At 41.2% G+C, this 12,048-nt stretch overlaps 1 protein-coding gene across 2 annotated transcripts in view; it reads right to left on the bottom strand.

Annotated features, from left to right (window-relative positions):
- The window catches only part of SHTN1 (shootin 1), a 48,425-nt gene that overhangs the window by 20,311 nt on the left and 16,066 nt on the right, over positions 1 to 12,048 (bottom strand). For both annotated transcript variants that reach the window (XM_005428639.2, XM_005428638.2), the window contains exons 6-8: positions 11,506 to 11,587; positions 9,668 to 9,762; positions 779 to 925 (exon numbers count right to left, since the gene is read on the bottom strand). In XM_005428639.2, coding sequence (XP_005428696.1) covers positions 779 to 925; positions 9,668 to 9,762; positions 11,506 to 11,587 — 324 coding nt within the window. The remainder of the gene's footprint in view (positions 1 to 778; positions 926 to 9,667; positions 9,763 to 11,505; positions 11,588 to 12,048) is intronic.

A 12,048-nucleotide genomic window follows, 5' to 3' on the forward strand; every position in this document is an offset into this window, starting at 1 on the left:
GTAGCCAAAGATGCAAAGCTTTTCTATGAACTGGAAATGATTCTTCCAAAATATTCATTCAGAGCATTTGAGAATGCAGTCTTAGTACTGGTGCATTGATGAAAGAGCAGGAATTGTTTACCTATCCCTAGCACTACTCTACTAACAGAGTTTTAGGAACAGGCCTCAGGGCTAAAGCAGAGCTCATTTTCAGGCTTTCCTGGGAAGCAATGGCGATTTCTACCAGTAAAGAGATTGATTTAGTCTAGTTTCAGAGAATAAATTTGTTTATATCCTATCAGTTTAGATCCTCTCCCAGCACTTTGCAGATTCACCTAACACTTCGCTGCTCCAGTGTGTGTCTGGCTTTCCCCCATCCATTTTTTCAGCAAGAACCAAACCACTCATGTGCACTGCCTACCTGTCACCTCCTGCTCTTTCCTTACACCCCCAAGACACCCTTAGTATTACTCAACGTCCAAAATATGCTCTTGCCATCTCTTCACTTAATGGAACCTGATTCACTGCTTGTAACTGCACCTCACTGGCACCCCAAATAAAATACTTGCCTAAAACAGAGCCTCTTCAGGCTCAGGAGCCTTTGAGTTCTGTACTCATATCTGAACAGTGACTCAGAAAAAGGGAATCACAACTTTCTCTGAAATTTAGTTTTTAAACTCGAAGCTTTTACAGGGGATATGATCTCAAGTAATCCTGAATGTAATTAAGACACAGCACTCCTTAAATTCAGGAGGTTTTCAAAGACTTCCAGATGAGATGAAAAGAATTTCTGTTTTACCTTTTGCTGGTGTTGAAGCCTCTCTTCTTCTAATGTGTGGGTTAGCTTAGCATTGTCATCCAAAGCCTTCAAAAGCTGTTGATCAGGAGCAAAAGTTTGCAGAAGCAACTGACTCTGCCTTTTCATCTTGTTTTGTTCAATGAACATCTGCCAAAACAAGCCCACACCCAACAAAAACAACAGTCAGGCAAGCACGGTCTGATGCTAAAAAGGCAACTGGAAAGAAAATGAGATACTAACATCGTGTTAATGAGGTAGAAATAATGAAGAAGCTGAGGAGGAAGGGGAAAGGAAGTTTGAGAGCAAAATTCACAAGGGCTAGGCTCACACTGAAAGGAACCAGGTGTTTGCTCAGAACCACCCACTGCTACACCTCAATTACCCACACGTTGGCAGCATTCAGAATTTAAACACATCTCTCAATTCTGTTTCCTGGAAATGGGAATAATCTGATCCCCATTCTGGGAACTCTGGAAAGACTAAAAGAACTCTAAGTGGAAGATAAAATACCTATCAATTCACAGACTATCTCCTCAAACACATCTATGAGCCTTGGCACAAAGCCACTCACTTGAGGGTTAGCTGGATATGCGAATGATGGAAACTCATTTCTTCAGGAAACAAATTTCAGTCCATGGCTGTGTAATCAGTGTAGGCACTTGCCCTGGGAAAAGGCTTTTTAGGACAATTTCAGCCTTTTAGTCCTGATCCTTGTGTTCCTTCCTCTTCCCAAGTTACATTTTTGATGTGGCAAATAAATACATTGTGGGGGGCAGGCAAAAATCAAAGGTCTAGAGACCTGACATTGATAAAAAAATCCCACACATCTCTAGGCTTCACTTAAGAGGTGCAGAAGCTGTCAGCATATGCAGTTTCCCTGAGAGATCTGTTCCTACCAGACTGTTTAGGAACTAGGAAAAAAAAAAAGATTGCTTCCCAACAACAAAAAATTCCTAGTGAATTTGTTCTGCACCTTGACATCTCTTTCAGGTGGATGTTTGCCCCCAGGCAACAAGGGCTTCCACTAGACAAACTCAGCTGTGCCTGTTCTTAGAGCAGAAACAGGGACTGGGTCATGCTGAGGTTTCACATGAGTGCGCACAGGTCAGCAGAGCCACTTCTGGCAGCAGAACAGAGAACAGCCTGAGAATGCAGGTACTCCCTCAGACTGCAAAAACACTGTTGTAGAGCTCAGCAAAAGCAAGGAGATATTTTAAGAATAAAGTGTTAGAAATACAAAAGTGCCATGACATCTTTTCAGATTCCCATCCTGTTTATTCACAAACCAGAATTACAGATACAACACATGGTTTCTTCCCCTCTGGTGCCACTGCAATGCTCTGTGATTTATTTCTTTTAATACAATTAGATATTAAGTATGAGCTGATGCTTGTGGCAAGCATTCTATGCACAGACACTTCAGCTGAGCTTTCCCAGCAAGCAGCCCTGTGCAGACAGACTGAGAAAATCACTGAACTTTTACCTGCCCTGGCAGCCTGTGTGACCCTGCATGCCAGGAGGAGTCAACTGATGCAGCCCTAAAACCAAGAAAACCTGCAGTGAACACTCCACTGGGCAAAGCTGTGCCACGGGGGCAGGCAGCAAAGCACTGGAAGCATTTGATGGAGAGGAAATGATGAACGTGGGCACTGGTGCTGCAATTTGTTATACAGCAAACAGGAACAAACTGCTGACAGTGCAAAGTCAAATGTGCACTGGACATCAGCTCTCTGTCCCCAAATCCTGCCAGCCAAACCAATTTATGCTTGTGTTATCTTTTACTAGTAGGGCTGGCGCAAAAACAATTCAAGGGCAAGAGAAATTGAGAATCAAAGCTACCCACAACAATGCATAAAGGTTTGCCTTCGTACTGCAACAAATTCATTTAACACTTGGGAATATTCTTAAAAGAAACAGCATCTTTGAACATCATACTTGAGATAGGCCTCTAAATCACTGCAAAACAACTCAATACTGTCTCTAAGTTTTCTGTGCTCCTGTCAAGTCACTCACAGAAGTTATTTAACTCTGACAGAAAACAAGCTCTCTCCAGAAGCCAACTTCAGCAAACATCACACATTACACACTTTCAAAGCAAAGTGAAACCTGGATTTTTTTTTTATTTTTTTTTTAATCTGAAAAATATTTTAAGGTGATCAATTCCAGATTTTTATTCACCAAGTTTCTGCCACTAAATCCAACCAGAGTTGTTCCAGCCTGAGGGAGCAGAAAGCTGCCAAAACAAGAAGAAATCAAGTAGAGCAACTTGATTTCTTCAACTTGAGGAAATACTTCACCAAGTGTAGAAAATTCATATTCACTTTGTTTCATGTTCTTCTGCAACAGAATGATAAAAATCCTTTTGAAGACCTGGATGAAAACTTTTTCATTCAGAAGCTTTCACATCAAGTCCTGCATTTTCAATTAGCTTTATAAACTGCTTTAATGATATTGCAAATATTTTCCTGCTCACAAATATGAAAGCATCTTCAACATCACAGAAGAATAATTCTGATTATAAGGTAATGTTGCAATCAGGCACATGGGAACCAAATTCTCATGGGGAGTCCCATCCAGTTCAGAAGTTACTTACATAATTTCAACAAGTGCCAACATATTCTAAGTGGAAGGGATAAAACCAGACAGGACAGTTGTGTCAAGCAAGCTGGTGGTACTGATTCCAAGTTTTTGAGAGGCTGCACTGTTTGACATAGGACAAAAAAGACCCTTGCAAATTAATTTTAACCTAAAATTTAAAAAAATCAATTCCTGCTTTAGCAGGGCAAAAACCTGCCTGTCTGCACAACCCTGAATATTAATTAAAGTGACTGCTGAAAGGGCAAAACAGCTACCAACAAGATTATTTGGACTAGGTGGAATTTAACCAATTGATGGATTAGTTCCGACTTTGCCACCTGCTAGACAATTATCTGCAGAGCATCCCAATCAATGCTGGAAACACAAGTCAATGGTGCAGGAATCTGCTGAAAACCATGCCTGCAGCTGAAGGCAGACCACAAAGAAAAACAATTTGGTTGCACCTATCAGTGTCATTTTTAAAATCACCCATTATTGTGCAGACCAGTTATGTATCTTCCTCTCCCTGAGTTTACAAAGGGAAGCTGCAAAGTACAGGAAATCTGGGAGCTGGCCACTTTCTATCAGCAGAGTTTTCACAAGAGCTGGGGATGTGGAAAGAAGGGGGTGAAAATAATAGAAGGTTTTCCCTCGACCTCAGTGAGCCCACAGCTCATGCTCAGCCCCTTACCCGACAGAGCGCTCACTGCAGCTGTTTTTTGTTTACAGCAGGGCTGAAAAAGGAATTCTTCCTTATTAAAAACGTTAGAAAGCAACTCTGTTAGTGTCAAATCCCTGGGAACACCAAGCCTTGCTCAAGTAAGGTTCAGGATAAAACTGGATACTTTCCAACCAACCCTTCTCCCAGGAGCAAAACAATGACAAAGGGAATTCTTAAATATCCACGTGAAACTGCACTTCCATCTATACATCCTTTGGGTATTTGAGCAATAACCTTTTTGTCTTAGTTACAGTTTAAACGAGAAAAATGTCCCAATAGGTGTTGTTCTAATAAGGTAATCAATGGTTGCATGAAGTAAAATAAAAATCAGTGGCATGCTGTCCATTATAAATAGAGTAAAAAAGGTAAGTAGCAAGGCAGAGTCAAACTTGGGAGAGTCAAACAGAAGATCACTCAGCTGAGCAGCTGGTCCTTTTTTCAATCCTCAGCAGCACTGCCCCATCCCATCCACAACCTAGTGAGGAATCAGTGAGTCACAGAGGGGTAACCCATTCACATCTGTCACAGTTTACAGGAGCTGATGCCTTTTGCATTCTGTGTACCCCAAAGCCCTACAGCTTGTGTTCAGACCTCAACTAAGTCTCAAGAGAAGTAGGATCAAGGTATTTATATCTCCCCAAAAGAAGAGGCTGTTTGAAGCCTCTTTTATGTGATGGGGAGGACAGAATGATCATGTCTAATTATAGCTTGACAGGGCACTAAGTGGCTCTAAAATTAGGATTAAAATACAACTCCAGGTATGGTTTTCAGTTCAATGGCTAATCAGGAAAAAGAAAACCAAAAAACTCCTTTAGTGGAGTCAAAGTCTAATCTAGTTGTTTTAAGTGAGCAGTGTGACCATGAAAAAGGTCATTTACATAATATGGATAGCCCAGAGTCACTCAAAAATGATTCATAATATTTCTGACCAATAAGGATAAAATCCAGTTGATTTTAGCTACCTGGCTAATTGCCAGACAGCTTCTGAAGGGACTGTTTAAAGAGCTACAAGCTGCAGCATTAGAAAGTTTTGTGGCTCAAAAGAAGAAGTCTAATTCATTCAGAATGGAAGAACCGGAGTGGATGAGTTAAGCCTATTTTCTGTCCATCATTTGCTTCTCACCACAGAGGTGCTTGGAGCATGTACTTTTGAGTGTGAGCAGACTGTATTCCCATCAACAGTGTGACCTCCTTAAAAACAGAGCATTATTTATTTTACCAGCCTGCTCTGTACTAAAGGGTTTCTTAAACTACAGCACTCATTCTTCACTTATGAGGAATAACTGCATGAAATACAGGGGAAATATAATCTCTATTGTTATTTATTTCTTCATTTCCTGCAGTTTTCTTTTTGTCATGGTAGAAGCACAGTGATACATTCTATAATGCTCACAGCCTCACAGCATTTAGACACCATCTAACAGATTCACAAGTAGATCATACACCACATGGAAAAGGAGGAAACATCTTCACTTTTTTTCCCCACAGACTAATTGCCTGAGCAAAAAGAGATGGGGGGAAAAGAGACCAAAGAGTTTCCTAGAGCATACATCTGCTACCATTCCCCAAGCCTCTTCCTGGGAAAAAGCTTGATGAAACAAATTAGCATTACATCATGCTTCAAAAGTGGTAACATCCAAGCTCAGGAGAATTCAAGTACTAACTACTTATGTCTCTTTAATTATTAAATCCAGTTCAGTCAGCTGGACTGTAAATTAATTATCTTCAGATACCAGTTGCAGTTGAACTATCCTGGGTAAAGCACAGAGACTGGCACTTGCAAGCACGGAGTTGCTTCTCCAGAGCTGCTTTTGCAGTATCTACTCACAGAGGTAATATGTTAATGCAAAAGTCCTCACAAATTAACCCAAAAGGTCACAAATGCATCTCAGGAAGAGGTCTTTGGGAGCTCATGTCATCAAGATAACCAAACCCATTGCATTCAACCTCCTGAGTAGTGCAGACACCTGCTAAGAGTGACAATGATTTTCCCCAAGTTGACAGCCACCTTTTATCTTTCAATATGGGAAGATTCAGTCCCAGAGTAAGTAAAGTCAGCTGTGCACTGGCCCAGGCGTGGGATGCAGGTATTTTGATGAAAACAAGTTAAATACACATATTTTGTTGTGCAGCAGTTACTTAAAAGCACAAACAGCTGTAGGATGGTGTAAGCATTGAGGAGGGAAAGTCAATGAAAAGATGAACGATGCACACTAGAGATTTACTGAATTGTTTTAATTCGTCGGGATCATATTTCCTCTGAATGCAGCCTTTCAACTTCTTCACTGCAAATTGTTTTACAGGTTACCATAAACACTTGAGAAACCTTTCTTTTCTTTTTCAAGTTGTGCATTTTGAGCAAAACGCCTGTGCGAGCCTCAGAAGTGAAAGGAGCCCCAACAAACTGCTCAACAGTTTGACACTTCATTTCTGTCATGTGTCCAAAATACAGAGGGCAGGGAAAAAATCAGCTCAATGTCATCTTTGAGAGCACACTGCTTCTTCTCCATGAGGTTTCCAGAGCACTTCAGGTGTAGGGATTATCTCTCCACCAGCGTACACTAATAATAAACCATTCACTTCTGCTGGTTTTGGCTGGAAGAGTTCATTTTTGTCACAGTAGCTGGTATGGGGCTGTGTTTTGAATTTGTGCTGAAAACAGCATTGATAACAGAAAGATATTTTACCCTTTGCATGGAGTCAAGGCCTTTTCTGCTCCTCACCCTACCCCACAGTGAGTGAGCTGGGGGTGCACAAGGAGCTGGGAGGGGACAGAGCCAGGACAGCTGAGCCCAGCTGCCCACAGGGACAGTCCAGACCAGGTGCCACCATGCTTTGCCTCTAAAGCTGGGGAAGAAGAAGCAAGAGGGGGACACTCAGAGTGATGGTGTCTGCCTTCCCAAATGGCTGCTGTACCCAATGGAGCCTGGCTTTCCTGGAGAAGGCTGAGCTTCTGTCTGCCCATAGGAAGCAGCGCATGAATTTCTTGTTTTGCTTTGCTTTTGGGTGCAGCTTTAGCTTTACTTAGGAAACTGTCTTTATCAGAGAGTTATCTCATTTTTAACTTCCAATCTGCTCCCCCATCCTGCTGGAGGAAGGTGTGCAAGCAGCTGTGTGGGGTCTGAGTCGCCAAGCTGGTCTTCAACCCCAACATCACTACAAAATATTGTTGGAGGCCAGGATGTATGTTTAATAAACAACTTATGCAAGATTATTTTGTTAAACTCAGGAGATTTTTGCATGGCTAAGAGTTTCAATTTGCTTCTCACACTGTGTTCTTCTGCTTTTGGCTTGCTTTGGCTGCATGTACTGTATTTTGCTCATCTTTGTGGGAGAGTGCTTTTCAGGGCTACCTCTATATTATTGCAATGGCCTTCAAGATACTCTCTGCCTTCCTTTGTTTTCTTATAAACTGCTTCACAAACAGCTGAGAGATCTTCAAGTGTCTCTTAAAACCTGACACTAGAATTCTGGTTAAGCTTGCCAAGATTCCTGTGTTAACAGCCCTGTTTTATTCAGGTAGGTACAGATTTTTCCATGCCTCCGCCCCTTACACACTCTATTTATTTAGTTCTTTTATGCAGATTCCTGTACCTTTCACAATGGATTGTGACTCACTTCAAAACCTCTCTCCTTTTCCTTCCCCCTCTCCACACCACGGCTGACAATATTTACTCAGTTTCTTTAGAACTTCTAAAGAGCATGAATTCTAATGTTTGAAGTTGGATCACTTTTGATTAATTAAATATATATTATGGTGGTGCCAGCAGCATGACTATAATTAAAGCTGTATTGGGCTTTTTTTTTTTAATTTTAATCAAAAGCTCTGATTTTCAAGTGTTCCCTCACTCCTATATGTGCCTGCTCCCTCCATGTCTCTGCTCTCCCCCATCTGTGCTGGCTTCTGCACACAGCTCACCTGCCCTTCCCTCTCACACCTGCACTCCCAAGTGCTCCTGTTCTGGGCAGAATCCTCCTCACCTGGCACAAGGGCAGGAGGCCAAGGGCAGCCCTTTGAAAAGCAGCCACTTCCCTGGTAGCCACAATGCAAAGAGAAGATGAAGCCACGCCATGGAAAAAGGGAAAGGGTTGAGTCTGAATGCATGGGCTGACAACACCATAAAGGCAAATTTAATGTGCTTCAGCCCCTTGGACAGACAACGTGCCCACCACCACACAGGCACCTCCACAGGCTGTAGTTCTGAATTTTACTGAGCTAAAATACACATTTGGCTGTTTGAGACATCACAAAAATACAAAACACTAAGATGTGCCATTTTTAAGCTGCAGCGACAGCCACATTACTTGGAGCCCTTTTCCCTTCTCCAAGTGCTCCATACAAATCAAGAACAAAGCACTGCACATGCAGTGTTGTCCTTTACTCAAAGCTCTTCCTTCTGTTGACACTGCACAGCTTAACACAACTACTGTGGCTTTTGCAAAATCCAAGCAAAAATCCAGCAGAAATTTTGAGGTTTAAAAGAAACATTTTATAGAGACAGAGAAAACAGGCTAATGAAAGCAGGCAGAAAATCCCTGACCATCCTTACCATAATCCAAACACAGCTACTGCAAGCACATCCTAGAAAACTTAGCTCTCCAAACACAGCTGTGACCTTGCAGCATGATCCCTGTGAGAGGAAGCTGACACAGCCTCACTCGAGCAGAAAGCTGTGCTGCTGTGGATGCAGTTGTGGCCAGAGCCTCTCTGATGCCTCAGGTCACTCAGAGGACACCACCAGTGTGAAACTAGGCCAATGACAACAGGTTTTTAAAGTAATTTTAAATATTGGTTCCCCAAACATGAATCAGCAATGCCTTTGTTGTCACGTGGTCATGTATTTTAAGAACTGTTCTAAAAATCTTTCTGAGCAGCACAATACCACAGGAAGACAAGCAGGTACAGAAAGGGAAGAATAATGCAGGCCTGAAGTTCACTGTTGTAGTGATTCCATTTTGGATAAGAGAACTTTATGGAATGAAAACTTCAAGTGAACAGCTACTCTGACAGTCTCCACCAGCAGGGGCCCATAGTCTGGAAGAAGCAACAACTAAATAATGACAAAACCCAAGAAATAGCTGTTTAAAAATAATCAGCATTTCTTTGGCATTGTACCTAAGTTGCCTGTCAGCTTGTTAGTCAATTACAGAAAGTACTTTCAACATAATCTTTCAAAATGTGTCCCTCAATTGATACTGTAGTTTTGCAACATCTTTTTTAGGAGTCCACATATTTTTCAGGAAAAAAAACCAGCCCTTCAAATTATATCACTAGAAAGACAGCTAATCCCTCCCGGTTCCAACCACTACATATTCCACATTGGGATTCTGTAGCAAACAAAGACCAGGATAAATTTAATGCTCTGCCTTGAAAGGGGACAGAGGTAAGACTGCATAAGTAATTCCAAAGTGCTTTATATTTATTTTATGTAATGCTTCTTGAAACAATAAACTCATTTTTATGGATGAAATACAGATGTTACCTAAGCAGAATCTGGGGCTGGACAAGAGCTGGGAATTGAAATCAAGTCATCCAAGCTGGTAAGGCTTTGCCCACTTGCAATGTCTTAATTTTTCCCTTGACTACTCACCTCCTGTGCAAATGACTCTGCCTTCTTCCGCAGGTTCTTTTCCAGCTCAAAATTTTCATGAAGCTCTTCATATTCCTCTACTGCCAGCACAGACACTGTTTATATGAATTAAACAAGATCAGAAGGAAAAGTGGAACAGATCAAAAGAAGAAGTACTGTTTGATTTTCCCAGATAAGCTGCTATTCCCTAGTACCATGGATCCCTGACTGACAGCATGACCTAGTTTTACATTTCCATATACAATCTTCTTTGCAGTATTTGTCCTAAACCTCACCACACATATGCACAATTACTAATCTTCTGAACAGAGAAATACTCCTCCTTTTCAGACTGAAAATCTCCAGTAACAGGCATCAAGTACCACAGACCAGATTTTGCTTCTCTTTGACTCAAAAGAGCTTTGCTGAATCTATCAAAGATTAGGTTATTCTTGAGAAATCCGTATTTGTTTACCTGGTTTGGAGATGAGCATAACAGTTTTTAAAGTGCTAATTTAGTTAATTTAATTTAATTAACAGTAAGTGGTAATTTAGACAGTGGGATACACATCCCAGCCTACCTGACTCTCAAAGTGATTCTAAGTTTAAAAAGCAAATAAACAAAAACCAACCACACATACAAAAATACCCAACATACAACCCATGTACTTAGAAATATTTAAGATCAATTCATAAACTCTGACTGAAATGCACTGAGTGCACAGCTCCAACACAGTGCCACATGAACAGAGGATATGGGGGGTATTGAATACTTTGGTAGCTCATTGTATGCATAAAAAAACCCCCTTGCTTTAATTTAGCTCTTCCTTCCAGGAAAACAGGCAAATGTGAAACTAGGGGCTGTTCTTTCCATAATGCTTAGAAAAAAGAAAAAAATTTCAAAAAATTTTCATCTGTCATATTATCCCATCAAAATCTTCAAGCTAATCTGTTTAATCAGCTGTTCTGAAGTTTGGTGGTGTTAGAGCCTTCAAGTACTGCCTGTCATAGGTTAAGAAATGCAGACACATGGAAGGGGTAGACACCTGGAGAAAGCTTACAGGATATGCTCTACGGTATCTCAGCCACTTCAGGAAAATGGGAAACACCCAATGCAGATTTTTACCAAACAATTTTTAATTTTTTAAGGCTTAGTAAGCAGCAAAAGGAAAGGGCAGAGTAATCTACAAACTAAAAACTTTTCCCTCTCCTCTAAACTTCTTTGGGATCAATTATTATTCATGTAGAAGCACTCACCTTCATGAAGCAAAAGCTTTCCTTTTTTGAGCTATATCTCTTTTTAGTCTTTCCCTGCTCTAGTTTTACCTCTCTTCTCTTTCCAGTAAAGGAAAATTCATTATTTTCTTCCATAACCTGGAAATCTTATTTCTCACATTCCAGCACTCCTGCCTGTTTCCCATCATCCTCTCAACATAAAACAAGTTGCTCCCAAGACCTCAGACATTCAAAATGAGAAGCTGCACCCCAATGAAAAGGAAGACTGGTGTAATAATTTAGGAAAGCAGGAGATTAAGGTTCAAATTGACAGACAGTCCATCTCTGTGAAGGACTGTGCCCCTGCCCTGGTTTCCCACTTATGGCACACGGGAAAAGGTTTCCCCATTCTCACATAACACTTGCTGTTCACATTGTCACATTTTCCTGGAGTACAGAATCTGGAACACCCCACGAGTTGATGCAGTGCCTGCAGCAATCAGGTTGAGTGTCAGATCTGGACCACAGTCACTGTGCTGTAACCTACTCTTTGTACTGCAGCAGAAAAGCTCTGCACTTCAGCAAAGGATGCAGCAAACTCTTAGAGATGCAGTTCTCTTAGAGAACCTGCTGAGACTACACACCTCTGTTACATTTCTCCAACAGTTTTTGTTGCTTATTAACTTCGGTCGTCAAAACAGCTTTTTCTTCTTTCAACTTATTTACCTAGAAAAGTATAAAGAACCCATCAAAACAAAGAGCATTTCAGTAAATGGCACAAGGCATACAGCACATACATAATTCAAGCAGTATTTTGCTGTCAGTAGCTCTGTTTCCTAGGTTTGGCTTGATGCTGGGGTTTCCAGTGGGATGGAAAGCATTTTTACTCCACCTTACAGATGTTGTAACAGATGTCATAAAAGGGTTAGGAACTAATCCTCCCATGGCACATTCCAGTCACAGCTGCAAATACATGATCTTTGGAACCTTTCAGGACCAGGTGTCATAGCACCTGGTTGGAAAGTAACTTGACTGTTTGCATTTTAATATAGTCAGAGCCCTGTTTTGGTCTTTTTTTCCCCTGGGCTCTGTTTATTGTCCAAGTACTGTCAGCTGTGTCTTTCTGAATGCAAGTGCTGCATAGACAGGAAGAGCCACTAAGTCCTGATTTGCATCAGTACATGGCT

Source organism: Geospiza fortis, unplaced genomic scaffold (genome assembly GCF_000277835.1).
Source record: "Geospiza fortis unplaced genomic scaffold, GeoFor_1.0 scaffold1303, whole genome shotgun sequence".
NCBI lineage: Eukaryota > Metazoa > Chordata > Aves > Passeriformes > Thraupidae > Geospiza > Geospiza fortis.